Here is a 19838-nt window from a genome sequence, read left to right on the forward strand (position 1 = left end):
TGACTGCATCATATCCAATCAAATTGGTCAGGCAAGACTTTCCCCTTAACAAAACCATGCTGTGTCCGAGCTATAACTGAAGTCTTGTCTAGATGATCCTGCAGTGCTTCTTTAACCAATGCCTCCATTAAATTTCCTGGAACAGAAGTTAAACTCACAAGTCTAAAATTACTTGTGTCAGCTTTTGATCCTCCTTTGTTAATTGGGGTCACATTTGCACATCTCCAGTCTATGGGTACCCTTGAGTCCAAAGAAGCTCTCATAATTATGGCTAAGGGTTTGCTTACTTCCTTTGCTGCCTCCTTTAATATAACAGGATAGATCCCATCCACCCCGGGTGCCTTTTTTATGTTTATCCTCAACAATTTCTCCTCCACTTTCCTCTTAGTTATTACAAAATCATCTAGCTCACTGCCAGAGTTTACTTCACCTCTGGCATTCCCCTTCCTGAATAACTCTTCATGTGTGAATGTAGATGCAAAATACTTGTTTAGTTTGTTGGCCATCTGAGTAGGATCATCAACAGTTGAACCATCAATATCCAATGGACCAATCTGATTCATCCCTTTCCTTCTAGAGTTTACATAGGTAAAGAACTCTTTTCTGTTTTTCTTTGCATCTTTTGCCAAGGATTTCTCATAATCTGCCTTTGCCTGCCTAATCTACTTTGTGACTTGGTTACAGACCAGCTTATATCTATCATAGGCTTCCATGTCACCCATTAATTTATATGTATCTCATGCATTTTTCTTCTCTGCCATATGTCTCATTAGTTCATCTGACATCCATTTAGGCCTAAACCTTGAACGATATTTCTTAGTTGGTATGTAAAGCCTAGTAGCTTCCAAGATAAGTTCTTTGAATGCTTCCCATTTTGAATTTGCTGTTGGTAACATCATCAGTTGTTCCCATTGTATAGAATTTAAATACTTTCTCAGACCATCGTAGTTGCCTTTACAAAAGCAAAAACCCTTCCCTTTACCCCTGATGGTAATTACCTCTTTGATCTGCAGATTCTTAATGCATGAAGAATCACTACTGATAATCAGATCAAGAGTATTACTCCCTCTAGTTGCCTCCTGGACATGCTGATGTAGAAAACAGTCATCCAATAAATCCACAAAAGCCTTGCTAGTGTGTGAGTGACCAACCCACAAATTCCAGTCAATATCTGGGAAATTAAAATCCCCCCATTACAAGACTCTCTGATTTACTGGCCCACTCTATTTCCCTCTACAGTTTCTTATTATACTCATCAGAGTCATTAGGCCTATAGCACACTATAAGCATTAGGAGATCAATTTTGATCTCCTAATGCTTATGTCACACCAAACTGACTCGACACTGCACTGTCCAGCGATGTTGACTGGCTTCACTTCCTTGGATTTTGTGTGTTTCTTAACTAATAGCATAACCCCTTCCTATCCTGTCTATTCTTTCTGTACACATTGTACTCCTCAAATTCCAGTTCTGCATTCGTTATATCTGTGTGACACCATGTCTCTGATATCCCAACAATATCTGCCTTTGATGTTTTGAGCAATACCTCAAATTCATCAAATTTATTTACCAAACTCCTAGCATTGGTGTACATGCAAGTATACATGCACCTGTTCCTAGCTACCCTTATGAATAGTTCCTATTCTTAGTTACCCTAATGAATGAATGGTTTCATCCAGTTTTTGAATGGTTTAAGACTTATTTTATAAATTTTTATGTGATCAAAAAAAAGTCTCTGCAGATGGTTCACTACAACAAAAACATAACTTCCAGTAACATTACATTATATCTAATGTTACTGGAAGTTATGTTTTTCTTTTTCTACTTTTAAACCAAACCAGCTAGGGTGCAAGGTCTGCAATTTATGGAAAATTGAGAAGCACTATTCATCTCCAGGGTTGAATTTTGTTAGCAATGGCATGCCACCAATTTGTTATGCATAATGCAATAACATCTTCATAACTCTTGTAGCCATCTAAATGAACCATTGTCGGTAGATCAGTATGAATATCCATCATGGTTTATTTACAAAAATTTACAAGTTGCAAATTGCAAAACAGAGTAGAACAAGGCACAGATGACAAATATTAACATCAGTAAATAAATAAATAAAATAAACAATATTTACAAAATTAACGAGACTTTAGCAGTTCTTACTAGAGACCTTGGCCTAGTATAATTTATTTGAAGCAAGGAAAGATGCAGATGTTCCACAAATAGGCTAGTAATGTTTTGGTTAAATAGTTGCCTTAGTTGTTTCTGGCCTCGTTTACCCATGGTGGGATTGTAGTAAGCCATAGCCAAGAATTACAGAATGTTATCATGTCATAGTTGATGGCCTAGCCAGCTGAACTGATATTTTTCTTGACTATGAGCTCCTGTTCAGCTTCTTCATGGATTCTTGAGTGAGACATATGTCTTCCCAAAGAGGTAGCATAAGCAGGTTGTCCCAAAACTGATTAATGCTACAATTGACCTCATTTTGGTGGATAGAAACCAGGGCTGAAGAACTTTAAAAACAAAGACTGCATGATGATTGTATTTAGTTATTTACAATGTATCTAGTTATTTACAATGAATAATGTCTCTTTTTTTTTATGAAAACCCCAAACACGAGCGGTATTAGAACCTATAGTACTTAGTACTGTGCTTGGGTTGGAGGTTGAGAAGACGAAAGAAGATATTTGTTGACATTAGACTTGAACTTCTGTAGACTGTAATTTTCAGGAAATACATATGAAGAAAGGTTGTTCCAGAAAACGGCAGTTGAATGAATAAACGAGGAAGATGAAAAGTTGATTCTGTGAGTTTGAAGTTGGACAGTAAATGGCTGGTGGCGGCACGTGTTTGGACTGTTTTGAAAGAGAGAGCAGGAATTATAGAAGCCAATTGAGAAGAACAGTGCCCATGGAAGTATCTGTAGAAAAGGCATGCAGCAGAAACAGTACGTTTATGAGACAGCAGGTGGAGAGACTCTGTTAGAGAGGAGTCATTAATTAACCTAACTGCCCTCTTCTGAATGGAATCTAGGAGCCCGAGAGAGGTTTTGGTGGCACCAGATGTGGGAAAATGTTCCACGGTAGGGCAGATTTGCGATTTGTACAGAGTGAACAGCTGTTTAGAACAAACGTAATACCGAGAGCGAAATAGAAAATCAAGTTTTTTAGATGCAGAGGAAGCAATATTTTTAATGTGCTTGTGCCAAGAGAGAGATAAGAAGTCAGGGTAATCCCCAAAAGAGATGTATCATTTTGCCTAGAAATTGGAGTCACCAAAGATAGGCATAGGAGCAGAAGAATACTTTTTTGCAAGATATAAGACAAGACTGAGTTTTAGAAGGATTGAAATCAACTAAGTTGTCTTTGCCCCAATGGAGAATTACCTGGAGATCGGCATTTAAGGAATTGGTAGTAAATATTCAAGAAGTTGAAGTTGATTCAGCAGGAAAAGGTTTCTCAAAATGGAAAATGGAATGCAATGTGCTATCATTGGCAAAACTATGTATAGGATTGCCAGTCAATGGAAGAAGGTCATTAATATATAAGAGGAAACCGGGGTTCGAGCCCATGATCACCAAATACGGAGGATGCGGAAAGATCAGGGAATGGCCACCGCATATCCCCAGAATGGCCTTAATTGCTAATTCTCCTAAAAATCAAATAACAACAACAAGCGGAAAAGAACTGAACTTTGGGGGACACCAGCATTAGTGGAAAAGTTAGAAGACAGAGAGCCATCTTGTTTAGGAGACCTTTATGCCAAACATGATCAAAAGCCTTTGAGATGTCAAGAGCAACTGCTTGTGTTTCCCTGAACCTTTCCATTGAATTTGTCCATAAATGGGTAACATAAGCCAGAATATCACCAGTGGATCGACACTGATGGAATCCATACTGGATCATTGATCAGACGGAAGGTTTCTAGGTAGTTTAAGAGTTATCGGTTAATTGATTTCTGCATTACTTTAGAAAGAGTAGAAGTAATTGCAATGGGACGATAATTGGATGGGAGGGATTTGTCACCCTTTTTAGGAACTGGCTGGATATGAGCAAATTTCCAAGCAGAAGGAAAAACACCTTTGGAATAAGAAAGTGAAACACGGTGGCAAAGAACAGGAGTAAGTTCAGGAGCACAGGTTTTGAGAACAAGTGGAGAAATACCATCAGGATCTGGAGCTTTCTTAGCATCAAGATTCGTCAAAATTCTTCTGACATCCTTTTGACGGAAGACCACAGGAAGCATTAAATGGAACGTGTTGTTGACAATTGTAGAGGTGTTTTACCAAGATCATTGATACAGGAGTTGAACTAATTGAGGCTATGAACTAAAAAAATATGAATGAATGAACTAAAAAAAATGAGGCTATGAACTAATTGAATCTATTAGGAATTGACAAGAATGCAATTCATTTGAACTTTACTGTCATTAAGATGCTACCAAGACCATTTCCTTCCTTGATAATGTGGGAATCTATTGTACATTTATCAGACTAAGTGATTTGCTGAGGTCCATTAGTTTTAAACCATTGTGGTTTGTGAAATCATGGAAGAAAACTTTACCTACATTTTTTTATAGTGTTTTTGGACATCAAAAACACTATAAAAAATGTATTTTATATACTCCAATAAACAAAAAGTTTGCATGGGAATCTTCTGAAGTGCATCTTAGCGATCAGTATAAAATTTTGTCTTTTCATTAGGTGTGGCATATTCAGTTTGACCATATACAGAAACAATAATGGCTCAAGGATTATCATCCAGTGTCACTAGTATTCACTCAGTGGTCTTTTGCACACAACTAGCTAAGCCAATTTGCTGGAAAGTAGAATTTTAACACCTTCTAAGCCAGATGGAGTCACTGATGTGAAAAAGAATTTGCATTTTTTACAAATAGAAGACATCTCCTGCCATTCTTCTTTTGCTTGCCATCTGTGTTCTTTATATGGATGACATTTATATTGAGTAAATCTGCCCCATTACAAAGCCCTTGGATAGTGTGCAAATGTTATAGGTTGAAATAATAAGTGGATTGTGCCAGATCAATACTATTCATATCTATTTATTTACTATGACTAGTAAATGTGTAAATCAGCACTAAATAAGTGGACCAGTACCTCTTTTTAAAAAGGGATATTCCACTCAAATGAGCTGATCGATACCCCATTTTCAAAAGATTGATCAGCTAATTGCAAACCAACTGTTACCATAACAAAATGATTTTTGTCAAAAAAGAAATCCAGTAGCACTTTACTTTGATGATGCTGCTGCTGCTGTCATATTTAAGTATGCTTTTTTTTTTTTTTTTTTTGTATTTAAACTAGGCTGCTTTTTACTATGTAAAATAAAACCAGTTTATATGTTTATTTTATCTGCAGCTAGCTGTAAAACTCCACCTCCTGAAGTGACAAATGGAAGAGTACAAAATCCATTAACAAATTGGAAGCATAGCATGACTGCTACTTATATATGCAATAAAGGATACAATCTCATTGAAAATGAGGCTGTAGTTTGCAATATGGGAAACTGGCTAGGAAAAGAGCCGATTTGTAAAAACGGTAAGTGATTGCCATTTTCCATAAACACTAATATTTAATTATCCCATCAGATTAAACTTGATATGATTTTAAAATTAAAATTCAGTTTGGCCAAATTTTATTTACCATTTCTTTTGTTTGCTTTTCCTTTTTTGCTGCTAAACGATTAATTAAATACTTTTTCCTTACCCTTGTAATAGTAATAATTATCTTTTATTATTATTACTATTTTTATTATCTTATGGATAAAATAATAAAAAGTGGATGATTACCATTAAATAAAATAATGATTATTATTTAATTTAATAGAGTACAATAATTTAGAAGAAATGATTGGTGAAATGCAGATATCAAAAATTTCTTTTGATTACTAAAAACATGAACATGCAGTAATTAACTACTTTCAGTGGCTGTAGTTGCTACATGAGGAATATAGCACTGCTGTCTTCTCTAGAACATTTTTGTGCTGTAATATGTATATGTATTAGTATTATTGGTAGCAAATGGTGCTAGAAAGCAAGCTTATACATCAACAGCTAAAAAAAAAAAACAGCCCACATGTCCATTCAGTGGCATAGCTACCATGTAGGCAGGCAAGGCAATTGCCTCTGGGCCCGGGCCTTTTAGGGGCCCGGCGTCTTTGGCTCTCTCCTGTTTTTGCAATTTTCATTAATTAAGTAGGGGCCCGAACATGTTCTTTGCCTCCTGGCCCGAAAAAGGGTAGCTACGCTAGTGTGTCCATTCTTCCTAACAGTTTGTCTATTTCTTTCCTGAATTTATATGAACTACCCACCTCTACAACACTTGATGAAAGTTTTTTCCCTAAATCACATACCCACTGGCTGAAGGCAAATTTTCACACACTGTCCTGCAACCATCCTAAATTTGAATTTAGGTTCCCTCATGTATAGTCTGAGCAAGAGGAAGGATTCCATTCAAACACCTCAAATCAGATCTCCATTGCAGTTTACAGAACTGAAGCCTTTCCTGGTAAGGGTACTCTTTTGTTTCCCTCATTAATCATTTTACTCTTCTCTGTACCCATTCCAACAGATCAACATCCTTTCACAAATGAGGCTTCCAGACCTGTATGCAGTACTCAAGAAGTGGCTTAACCATTGCCTTATACAACAGAATAACACCTCCTTATCTCTACTGGCAAAATTTGAGTTGACAAAACTCCATGAACTGTCCTGGCAGCCTGTCTACAAAGAATTATATACCTGTGAGCTATGCATCTTTTTCATTCTCCATTTCCTGAGTGCGATACCACACAGTTGGTACAATAGTTTTGAGCTCTTGGAAATGGATGTTTTTTTTGAAAAATTTTGCTGTATTTTTTTGATGGAATTAACATATTAAATTGTGTTAAATAGTTTAATAGTCCTGGTCATGTTCATTAGCTTATTTTAAAATTTAACGAGAGATTTTGTAAGTTATGATTTTGTAATATTCATTTATCTTTTGTATTGGTATTTTGTGTGAATATCATATCACATAACTAGTAGTACGTGATAGTTGAATTGTAGGGTTTTAATTATGGCAAATAAGTAGCTAAAAGGTTCTAATCACATAAATTGGCTTATATTTTTTTATTGTTTTTAGCTAAGAAATTTTATTTCTAGTAAGGCTATAACCAATTTTAAACTCTGTGAATGCAACAGTATAGCATAATACATAAACTTGATACTTTAATATATATTATTGCATATAGGTATATGTTAATGTAGTATTTTTAAATTAATTTGAATTTAAACAGAAATTATGCTTCACATAATTTCTGTTTAGATCAGCAGAGCAACGGCTCAAAGCAGTTGGAGTGCTGAAGGGAGCGGTTCTCCTTCAAATCCGAGCCTTCCAAAATGTGCTACCTGTGTGATGTTTGCAGATCTATCTCAAAGAAGACATGATACAGCTTAGGGGAATGTCTTTTTTGTGCATTCAGGACAGAGTGTAAAGAAATTATGTGCAAACTCAGCATTCTAATGGGCATTTATGAGAGCTTAAAGAATACAGTGGATGCCCTCGAAGGAATTAAAATGAGTCTTCCAAGCTCTCGGCTCACCAACACAATGCCAGACCTTACACATGTGCATCAGGCAGCACAGTAGCAATGCCCAAGGCAGAATGTGCCAGTCCCACAGGAGGTAGTTATTGTTGTCAGTGACTCTATTTGTCAGGAAAATGGAAATATATTGTTCAAAAAGAATAGGTGGAATAGGACCAGGGTATGTCTGCCTGGAGCAAAAGTAGATGATGATTACAGAGCAGATAGTAACTTTTAAGAGCAGGAAAGGTGATATTGTTGTATACATTAGCATTAATAATATCAAGAGTAGATTAGGACTTACTGAACAAGTACAGGGCAATGTTGGGAAAAAGTCATGAGTTAAGATTAAATTTGAAAGTGAGAGCTTTGACAAATCTGCCCAGACACGATAGAGGGAGTATATGTTGAGAGCCTTGTCGATCAGTTCGGCCCTGTAGAGATAATGTGCGAGGCTCATGGGGTAGAATTTTCTCAGTGTGGTCTGTGTTTGTTAACAGGAGAGAACGCTTTTATAGTAGTAGTAGTGGCATGTGATGCAAGAAACCATGTGTATGAGCTTATGCAGCATCAGCCAAAAAAAAAAAAAAATCACACCATTCCCTCCAAATGCCTGTCCAGTTCCTCCTTAAATTTATTCAACCTATCAACTTCCACAACGACAGATGGAAGTTTGTTCCAGCAATTAACCACCCGCTGGCTAAAGGCAAATTTCCGCACATCTATTCTACATCTGTCTTTTCTTAATTTGAATTTATGCCCCCTTAGGTTCGTAATCTGAACAAGTGGAAGGATCTCATCAGAATTCAGCGTGCTCAACACATTCAAGGCCTTATACACCTCAATCAGATCACCACACAGGTGCCTAGTCTTCAGCCACTGCAGTTTGCAGAACTTAAGCCTTTCTTCGTAAGAGGATCCCTTCATTCCCCTCACCAATCTTGTTGCCTCTGTACATGCTCAAGTAAATCTACATCCTTCCTAATAAGGATGGGATACATTTAAATCAAAGGAATGCAAGGATATTTCCTGATACTATTGAGGCAGTGTTAGGTGGTTGGAAAACTACTAGCTTGGGGAGGGGAGGATAAACAGACTAATAGGTTAACTAAGCAGATTCGAAAGTGATTTTTGCATAGTTTCTATTGGAATATCCAGCGGCCTGGAAAGCGTTTCATGGATTTCAAGCCCTGCTGTGAGTCACCACAGAACAAGTAAATACATGGGCATCTTAGGGTAACTAAGAATAAGAACAGGTTCATATATACTTGCATATAAACTAATCTACGAACATAGTAAATACATTTGATGAATCTGAAGTACTGATTAAGTCATCAAATGCAAATATTATAGGGATAGCAGAGACACAGTGTCACTCAGGCATAAGGGATGCTGAATTTGAATATGGGAAGTACAATGTATACAGAAAAGGTATATAAGACAAGAGGTAATGGGAGGATTGTGATTTTATTAAAGAAGCATATAAATTAAAGCTTTAATCTTTAACTGACCCAACTGGCCACCCAGTAATCCATCTTAGAATTTTTCCCGTTCCCAACATGTTCCAGCCTATACAGTAGCGTCTCATGAGGGACTGAGTCAGACGTAGGCTGGGACAGTCCCGTTTTTATGCTGTGTCCCTCCCAGCTGGCCTGTCATTTTAGTAAAAATATTATTTTTGGCCATTTTTTTAAAAAAACTTTAAAAAATGCTTAAATATTGGTGAGACATAACCTATAATCATGATTATATCATAGGATGGCTGCCATTGTAGGTAGTAGTCATTTGTAGAGGTGGATCGATCAAATGCCAAGAATTCCATCATAGGTCTTTTCATCATAGGTCTTTAACATCAGTTTAGCAACATGTTGCGTGTCAGTAGTTGATCAGTAGCCTGTAGTCAACATTTGTTCTGTGTGCTTGTCAGTTGTCGCATATACACACTTGAAAGTTTTTATTTTATAATTTTAAAAGTTTTAAGCCTCAAAATTTTAAATGCCAAAAAGCAGAAATTGCGCATTTCATGAAGACCTTCAAAAAGAATTCAAATTTATTAGACTGGACAGTTGGTATAGTGGTAAGCAAAAGTGATTTGTCAACATTGTAATGTTCATTTTTCTGTTGCTCATGGAGGTAGGAGTGACATTAATCAACATCTAGTAGCCAAAGACATAAGGATACTGAGAAAATTTGTGATTCGGTTCATATCATCAGCTCATTCATCATCCCGTTTTCATCGTTTCCCATATGGCTTTGGCCTCAAGAAATTATGGTCAGCCTAGTCAGATACCTTTCTGAAATTCGAATGAACTATGTTGAAATTGTCTACATCCAGCTCATGCGTAACTGTATCAAAATAGCCTACTAAGTTAATTAAACATTGTTTTCCCTCAACAAACCATGTTGTATGTTATTCAGAATGCCTTATCTATCTAAATATCCCTGGATTGCACTGTTAATCATTGCCTCTAAGATTTTCTCTACTACTGAAGTCAGACTAACCAGTCTCCAATCCAAAGAAATCGCTCCTGATTCCAAATATGCCCTCAAAATTAATTTCAATGGTTTGATACACTCCATGGCGGTTTCCCTCAAAATTACTGGATATATGCCATCTAATAAAAAGAGAATGACATTAAATTCCAGATTATGTTTGTTATATCATATTAGTTCAATGAGTAGCAAGAAAATGCCTTAGCATTATATGCTAGAGATATGCATGGGTTACGATTAGGAATAAGCATAATACACAGAACATTAAGATTTGGTTTGAAGAGAGAAAAATTTTCAAATGTGGTTACTGATGTAAAAATTAATTCAGACTTAACACTTATAATTGTCACTTAAACATTCAACATCGAAACTATCAAAAATATGTACAATGGAAGGTAGTGGCATCCATAAATAACTAGTCTTGAGGAAATTTCTGCAAGGTAAATTAAAAAGCTTGGAAGACAAGCATGATATTTATTAAATTCCCAAAAGAATTAAAAAGAAATATGAAATGAGGAAAACAGGAATAATCTGAATATTATTAATATGATGAAACTTATCCAAGGGTTAACTTTCCAGTCATCATTTTTCCCACAATAAACACACCATCAGTATTAAAACTGTTAGGCAATTATAATGGTGTAATTGGCGCCTCCGAAGCCAGATGGGCAGGAGCAGCAGTGTGTAGTACACACACTTCTTGATTAGACTGGGGTTCGAGCCCGTGACCACCAAATACGGAGGATGCGGAAAGGTCAGGGAATGACCACTGCATATCCCCGGAGCAATATGGCCTTAGTTGCTAATGCTCCCAAAAACCAAATAACAACAATAATGGTGTAATTCAAAATATTAAAGCCATTATACAAAGTTGATGCAGAAACAACTCATTACAAAGCCAATTTTTTTTAAAAAATGTATTTAATCTGATTCAAAAATTAATGCTTTGGATTCAGCACCCTTCCTTAGTTGCTCATTACAGTGTGTTTAAGAAATATGGATCAAAAGTGTTTTTAAAACAGTGGTTTGATTTTAGTGTTCTTGGTAACTGTACAGAACAACAATATGGTTATCAAATTCATCCTTTGACTTTGTTGTTGTTGTTATTTGGTTTTTAGGAGCATTAGCAACTAAGGCCATATTGCTCTGGGGATATGCGGTGGTCATTCCCTGACCTTTCTGCATCCTCCGTATTTGGTGGTCACAGGCTCAAACCCTGGTCTAATCAAGAAGCATGTGCTAAGCACTGCTGCTCCTGCCCACCTGGCTATGGAGGTGCCCCTTTGACCTTATACTTTAATACAGCAACATTGTTGACAATAATAATGAAGATATGGATGATGAAGAGAGTTGAAGAAAATTGCGATAATCTAAAAGTACCAAAAATATCCAAAGTTTTACAAAGTTTAAAAATTTTTGTCAAATTAGTATAATTAGAGTTTTCTTTAGCAAATAAAACTAAAATTAAATTGGATAATATTTTTTTACAAATTGGATAATATTTTTTTTTTCAAATTGGATAATTAGTAAACTTTTGTGGATTTCATATATTTTTTATATATGTATGTGTTTTTTGAAGTCACCAAATGCTTTTTATAAAATAATTTTTGTTCTGCTTTTAATTTTTTTATGTAACTGTAATTTGAAGAAAGCAAATGTTAATTTATTTGATTATCAAATTTAAATATGTATCACCATGCTCATTGTTTATAATTAAATGACTATTTCAACCTTTCAGTCTATTAAAACAATAAATGTGTATTTTTTATGAACATAATTAAGTATAATTTATTCTGTGCATACATTTTTGATTTATAGTACTGTGTTATGTGTCATGAGAAATTTATTCAGATTGCTTAAAAATGTACCTCATGTATTCATGAATAATAATGGTATTTGGAAAACTTAAAGAACAAAAGCTGTTATTTAAGTTTTTTTATAAATTAACTGCTGTAACAGATGACCATAGCAATTTATATTTAATGAATTTCATGAATGTATGAACAGATAATATTACAAATAGATTTCATGATTGTGAACGTTGAGATAGCATGTTTTTGTATAGGTGGAAATGGCATGTATACTGATGGACTGGTCTGAATACCAATGGTGTATAAGTTCCATATTTAGGTGCATTTCACACACACATATATATATATGCATATGCTCCTATTGTCTTCACCATTTGTCCATTTATATGTCTGTCTATATGCAATAACTCAACTCCCAGCGGGTGGATTTTCATGAAATGTTATATTTAGGCCTTTTAGAAATATTTGTCAAGTCATTCCAAATTTCATTAAAATTGGACAGATATAAATCTTTTTTCATATAATTTGTATGGAAAAAATAAATTCACAGATTAAATGTTTTTGTAATGCAGTGTTGTTAGATTTAGACAGTCTATGCATTCTTCGCATGTATTGTTGTGTATGTCTCGTGAACATGGTGCCGCTTGTGAAGAAATGCAAACATAAAAGAGACTTAAAAAAAAAAAAAGTAATCAGGAGGAGGGTAATAAAAATTATATAGTTGTAAACTGAATGGCTAAGTTTGGGAGAATGTAAAACTATAGTTTAAGTCAGCGGTTCTCAAACATTCTGAGCCCACACCTCCCTTGACCTGTAAAATTTTCCTGGCACCTTCCTCGAAGTAAAACATCTATAATTGTGCAATTCTTATTTTTAATATGCTAATACAATAATTCACACTCATGCAAGGTCAAATAACATGCGAAAATACCCGAAAACCAATCGCTCGTAGTAATCGGATCCCAAGAATACGGTCAGGGACTGTGATGCATTCTCTTCGTCAAAAATACCAAAAAATTTTCTTTCTATAATTATTTACATTAATAATACAGATCAAATAGCAGTAGATATCTAATAATAAAAAAATCATTCTTAATACATTTTTAATAATTGCCATGGAAATCTTACATAAACTATTACATTGTCTGCAACACCCCTGGTAAATTATGGCACCTCTCCAGGGCATTGCAACATACAGTTTGAGAACCACTGATTTAAGTGTACTGTCAAGTTATAATCTTAGTACAGGCAACCCCATATAACATGGTACTTCTACAATATTAGGTCCTTGAGGATGTCACAGACTTTCTCTCAGATATGCCAGACAAGCTGTACTGGCTACCTGGGAGTCTAAAACGCTGATGGAACTGATATTCGGGTGACATTCAAGTCAAGTAGACCCAATTTTGGTGAAGTCCGGATGGTCTGTAACAAGCAAATCCTCTGCTTGCACCTTAATGGTGGGACTGTTAGTAATCCTAGGTATAACCTCCATGCACAAGCACACTATGGGTGACCACCCAGGTACGATCCAATGTAAGCAGGGGTCGAGGTGTGGTGCCGACACCACATGGAGGAATGCTGCCCCTCTGTTACCAGGCAATACTAGGTGGTAGTGACTCTCATCAACCGGTGCAATACCACCACTTTGCTTATTGGAGGCTTGAAATGGTGGAACCCATGTTTAGTCTCCAGAGCTAAGTTCCGATCAACTCTTCCATCATGCAGTATGACTGATGACTTTTAAGGTTATGACATCATAGCGAGATCCAGTCTTCCTTACATTTTGAGGGTACAGCTCTAAAATGGTATTCGCAGGCCGGCTACTAGTTAGTACACTGGACTGAACATATTGGTAACTCTTTAGGAAGCTTCCGGATCAGCTAGTGAATAATCTTGCTACCTCTACTCTGCCAGATGGTGACTGGAGGAGTCCAAGTAGTGTGTATGTGGCAGGCATTGTCGAGGCCACATTATGTCAAGGATCTGGGTTATTTCTTACCATGTGTACGCCATATCCAAAAATTTCATTACTTCATACAGCATGTCCCCCCACTTTTTCACACTATTGAATACACCATGAATTGTCAAACTAATAGAGTAAGCTTACCTGCAAAAAGATGTTACTTTTTCTGACAGATTCTCAGTTATCGGTTGATTCAAATACTGCTCATCTCAGTTGCCCAAATTATTTGCTGTATGATTCCTTTTGCCTCAAAGGTGGTAATTGTGCATATGTCTGTTCTGATATTCTCTGTCAGAGAATTGGTAATTTGGAATCTCCTCTCTTCGATCTTCTCTGACTTGAAATCTCTCTACCTCATTGCATCAAATTCATGTGCTGTCTCTACCATTCTTGCAACTCCACTAATCACTTAGAGCTCTTTGACTTCCTCTCTTTGCAACTTGACTTTCTCCAGTCCAACTTTCCTAACAGTGAGGTAATTTTCCTTGGTGATTTTAATGTTCACAACTCCAGCTGGCTTCCATTTTTATGGAAGCCAGCTGGAGTTGTCCTGTATGTTGGTGTATAGTAGGATAATGTATGGTTAGGACAATCCTAACCATACATTATCCTGTATGGTTAGGATTGTCCAGAAGAATACTGGACAATCCTAACCATACAGCCAACACACTTGATCTTTTTCTCATAAACAACCCTTCTAAGTACACAGTCGAAGCGAGTTGTCTTTTAGGTACCTCAGATCACAACTTGGTGATTGTCTCTTCTCCAATGAAGCCTTTATCTCATGGCTATTCGCAACCTCGTATTGTATGGCATTGCAAGAATGCAAAATGGGATGACCTGCGAGATTTTTTTTCTTTTCCTTGGTCGGACTACTGTTTCAAAACTTCAACATTTGCTCTGAACGTGTCAGAGAAATTATTCTTGTAGGAATGGAATCCTTTATTCCATATTTCACATTAAAATCTTTTCCTTTATCTACACCTTGGTTTTCCAATAAATGTGCTAAAGCTGTTCAAGAGAAGAATGTTGCATAGCGTAATTGGCTTGTTTCCAATTCTTCAGTTTCATTTTCTGCCTACACCAAAGCTCGCAACAATTGTAAAGCAGTCATTAATCACTCCAAACTAGATTTTGAATAGGCTAAGAGTAGAAAACTTGCTTCTTGCCCTAATGGTAGCCGAGCATTCTGGTCTCTTGCCAAAGTTATTGGCCGCACCTTTTGCCCATCTCTGCTCCCACCTCTGTCAAAACCAGACGGTTCTGTTGTCACTTCAGCCAAGGATAAAGCTGACCTGCTTGCATCCCATTTTTCTTCAAACTCTTGTATTAATGATCTTGGTAAAACGCTTCCCACCATTCCCAACACGCTCCATTAATTGCCTCCTGTAGTCTGCCATCAAAAGGATGGCAGAAGGATTTTGACGAATCTCGATGCTAAAAAATCTCGAGCTCCTGATGGTATTTCTCCATTTGTTCTCAAAACCTGTGCTCCTGAACTTACTCCTGTTCTTTGCCGCCTTTTTTCACTTTCTTATTCCAAAGGTGTTTTTCCTTCTGCTTGAAAATTTGCTCATATCCAGCCAGTTCCTAAAAAGGGTGACAAATCCCTCTCATCCAATTATCATCCCATTGCAATTATTTCTACTCTTTCTAAAGTAATGGAGAAATCAATTAACTGCCAATTCTTAAACTACCTAGAAACCTTCCATCTGATCAACGATCACCAATATGGATTCTGTCAGTTTTGATCCACTGGTGATGTTATGCATTTATGGACAAATTCAATGGAAAAGTTTGGTGAAACACAAGCAGTTGCTCTTGACATCTGAAAGGCTTTCGATCGTATTTGGCATAAAGGTCTTCTAAACAAGCTTCCATCTTATGGTTTGCCAAGTGTTTTTTGCAATTGGTTATCCAGTTTTCTCTCTGATCGCTCACTGAGGGTGATGGTAGATGGCTCTCTGTCTTCTAACGTCTCCACTAATGCTGGTGTCCCCTAAGGTTCAGTTCTTTCACCCACTCTTTTTGTCTTTTATATTAATGACATTCTTTTGTTAACTGGAAATCCTATCCATAGTTTTGCCAATGATAGCACATTCCATTCCACTTTCCATTTTCAAAAACCTTGTCCTGCTCAGTCAACTTCAACTTCTCGAATATCAGCTACCAATTCCTTAAATGCTGATCTCCAGGTAATTCTCCAGTGGGGCAAAGATAACTTAGTTGATTTCAATCCTTCTAAAACTCAGTCTTGGCTTATATCTCGCAAAAAGGATTCTTCTGCTCCTATGCCTACCTTTGGTGACACTCCGATTTCTGGGGAAAATGATATCTCTCTTTTGGGGATTACTCTGACTTCTAATCTCTCTTGGCACAAGCACATTACAAATATTGCTTCCTCTGCATCTAAAAAACTTGGTTTTCTCTTTCACTCTCGGTGTTACTTTTCTTCCAAACAGCTGTTCACTCTGTACAAATCGCAAATCCGCCCTACCATGGAATGTTGTTCCCACATTTGGGGCGGTGCCCCCAAAACCTCTTTCAGGCTTCTAGATAGATTCTATTCAGAAGAGGGCAGTTATGTTAATTAATGACTCCTCTCTAACAGAATCTTCCCACTCGCTGTCTCATAGGCATACTGTTTCTGCTGCATGCCTCTTCTACAGATACTTCCATGGGCACTGTTCTTCTGAATTGGCTTCTATAGTTCCTGCTCTCTCTTTCAAAACAGTCCAAACACGTGCCGCCACCAGCCAACATCCATTTACTGTCCAACTTCAAACTCACAGAACCAACTTTTCATCTTCCTCGTTTATTCATTCAACTGCTGTTTTCTGGAACAACCTTCCTTCATACATATTTCCTGAAAATTACAGTCTACAGAAGTTCAAGTCTAATGTCAACAAATATCTTCTTTCATCTTCTCAACCTCCAACCGAAAACGGCACTAAGTACTATAGGTTTTAATACCTCTCGTGTTTGGGGTTTTCATAAAAAAAAACAAAAAAAAACATAGTTTTGCTCTAACACGATTGAAATTGTGGCAATCCTCACACAACATGGTACATATATAACACGGTTAGAGAATTTCTGTAAACCTCACATAACACGGTATTTTTCAGCTTTTTTGTGGGGAAAATGATTATGTTGGATGTAATTTTTCAACATTTCCACTCTTTTTGAATCCCCACTGTTGACTCGCTAATCAAAAAAAAAAAAAAATATTGAGAAATCTCTATATTTTATTTTGTTCAATACTATTGAACTTGTGCTTGTAGAACTCGTGGAAAAATCCTGATTTCAAAATTTTATTACTATTGGATAGCACACCAGGCCATCCAAAATATTTAAGTCATCCAAACGTTGAAGTTATATTATTATTATTATTATTAGCCATATGGTGCAAGGAAGCCTGAGGCTTATGCTGCACCAGCCAAAAAAAATTTTCTAAACCACCCCGAGAGAGAGAAGTAGAAGGGAATCACCAAGAAAGAGAAGAATGATGATATCCAGTTCAGGACCCTGGGTGTGCCAAGCCCATACTCACCAGATGTGACCCCCCCCCCCCGGGGTTAAATATTCCTACCACCACAGTGGTACTAAGTTAATACAACTTCTTTCATTCAGCCATTAGATCAAGGCATTGTACCCCACCTTTAAAATTCATTGCATCAGAAAATTGTTACAATGGATTTTGGAAAAAATTGATTCCAAATCTATTGAAATAATGGAAGCATGGAAACATTTCTCAATTATGGACTGTATCAGAATAATAGTTTTATCATTGAAAGAAGTAAAACCATCAACGTTAAATGCGTGTGGCAAAATGTATGACCAGAGTCTGTTCATTCAGGAAATATGGTCGAACCGACAGGAAACGGAATCGGTGCGATAATAGAACTTGCTACCTTGGCAGGAGGTGGGTATGACTACTGAAGCTCTCGTGTGTATCACAGTTGATAGAATCGCCCTCCTCCCCACACTTGGTGGAAAAGACCCAAGTTTGAATCCTGTCGATGACGGGAGGAATTTTTATGTATCTTTTTCACAACGCGGCTGAGTTAGTCAGGCGAGGGTAGCATGGTTGTTTCTCCTGGAAACTCAGGTTTTTCATCCAGCAAAACAGAAAACTGACCTCAGGACACACCAATTTATAGACAATATACACAGAGTAACATTGCCTTAGTCGCCGATGCTCCTAAAAAAATAAAAAAAGATATGATTATGGGAAGGCATATAGTTAGCCGAGCAATTCGAATATTATTTTTTGAATGCAGATTCCTGAATGAAAGGAGCCCAAAGTTCAAAAGGGGGCTTCAAAAATGCTTAATTCCATATGATGAAATTCACAAAGATTTATCAAGAGAAAGCAAACAAACCAAGGTTATGGATTTTTTAAAGAGAGCAGAAGATACACGAAATCTAGAATGGCGTATTTTTGTTAGTTTTGTTAACAAAATAGTGTATTTTTGTTAGCTTTTGGAACGTAACCTCACTTTTTGTACTTTTACTTAGTTTCATATAACATGGTTTCTCACAACACGACATTTTATAGGAACCTAACTACCGTGTTATACAAGGGTTACCTGTAATTAATTATAATAAGGAGATAATTATATTTACTTTTCACTCGTATTAATCACAGAAAAGAAAAGAAATTTGTTTAATTTAAGAAAAAAAAATTGAACGTGCCTGAACTGTAAATGCATTGTGTACATTAACAAATTTTTAACTAGGCATTGAAAACATGCAATTTGTATCTTTGGAGTTTATCTTGTGATATTAGAGGCTTTCACTATTACACTATTATTATTACTGCATTACTTATTTGTTAGTGTTAGTTCACAGTGGTAGTTTTAATTAATTAAATTAACCAATTATTTAATTCAGCATTAAATCCTCTATGTTAAGCATCATTAGAAATGTATTCAGATTATGTAATGTGCCTCACATATTCATGAATAATAATGGTATTTGGAAAATTTAAAGAATAATAGCTGTTTAATTTTTTTTCGAAACGGAGTTGCTACAACTGATGAACATGTAAATTTATCTTTAAGTATTCCTAGTATTACTGACCAGAAAAAAATAATTCCTATAGAAATATTTCCATTTTCACTTTTCATGAATTTAGAGAGGCAAGAAAGTTTAACTTTGTGTAGATCTTTAGTCAAAATGTATTTACACTACTGAGAAAATGGTATGAATATTTTCTTTGAAAATAGAATAACATTTGTAAATAAAATAAAAAAATAATAAAAATATGGAACAATATTCATTTTCTTTTTTATCTTTCTGTTTATATTACACTGTCTCTTTATTTTAATGGAAAGCAAATTGTTATACAGTATAAAGATTTAAGTTAGGTTTTTCATATTATAGTTGAAGCTCTATATAATGACCCCCAAGGGAATGAGTAAAATGATTGTTATATGGATCATTCATAAAATCAGCAACAAAACAAGTAAAGGCTTGAACATTTAATGTAATTCTTAGTAACAGTATTAAACAAGAAAATTACGATTGTAAATTTTGCATTGATTGTAGAGTGCAGTAAGGTTACAATTAAATTGTAAATCTTACTACATATGCTGCATACCTATCAAGAACTAACAAGAGAATTGTTTCATACTTTAAAATAATCTGTCAAAACATGCTGTTTCAATGGTATAGTATGTTTTAAACGAGAATTATAAAGGTGTGTGATAGCTGTTATTTCACTTTTGTAATTAGCATTATCATAGGCATATGATGCAAGAAAGCAAGCTTATGCAAAATCAGCCAAACAAAAAAAAAAAAAAAAAAAAAAAAACACTTCCACTTCACCCCTCCGTTCGTATGAAATACCTGTCCAGCTGAGCCTTAAATTTATTTAGGCTATCAACTTCCACAACAAGGGATGGAAGTCTGTTCCACCAACCAACTACCCATTGGCTAAAGGAAAATTTCCGCACATCTATCCTACATCTGTCTTTCCTCAATTTG

At 36.0% G+C, this 19838-nt stretch overlaps 1 protein-coding gene across 2 annotated transcripts in view; it reads left to right on the top strand.

Annotated features, from left to right (window-relative positions):
- The window catches only part of LOC150075350 (sushi, von Willebrand factor type A, EGF and pentraxin domain-containing protein 1-like), a 253397-nt gene that overhangs the window by 123510 nt on the left and 110049 nt on the right, over positions 1-19838 (top strand). For both annotated transcript variants that reach the window (XM_090388279.1, XM_090388280.1), the window contains exon 10: positions 5375-5554. In XM_090388279.1, coding sequence (XP_090244405.1) covers positions 5375-5554 — 180 coding nt within the window. The remainder of the gene's footprint in view (positions 1-5374; positions 5555-19838) is intronic.

Source organism: Mastigoproctus giganteus, chromosome 14, assembly GCF_048544385.1.
Source record: "Mastigoproctus giganteus isolate SK-2022 chromosome 14, ASM4854438v1, whole genome shotgun sequence".
NCBI classification, from domain to species: domain Eukaryota; kingdom Metazoa; phylum Arthropoda; class Arachnida; order Uropygi; family Thelyphonidae; genus Mastigoproctus; species Mastigoproctus giganteus.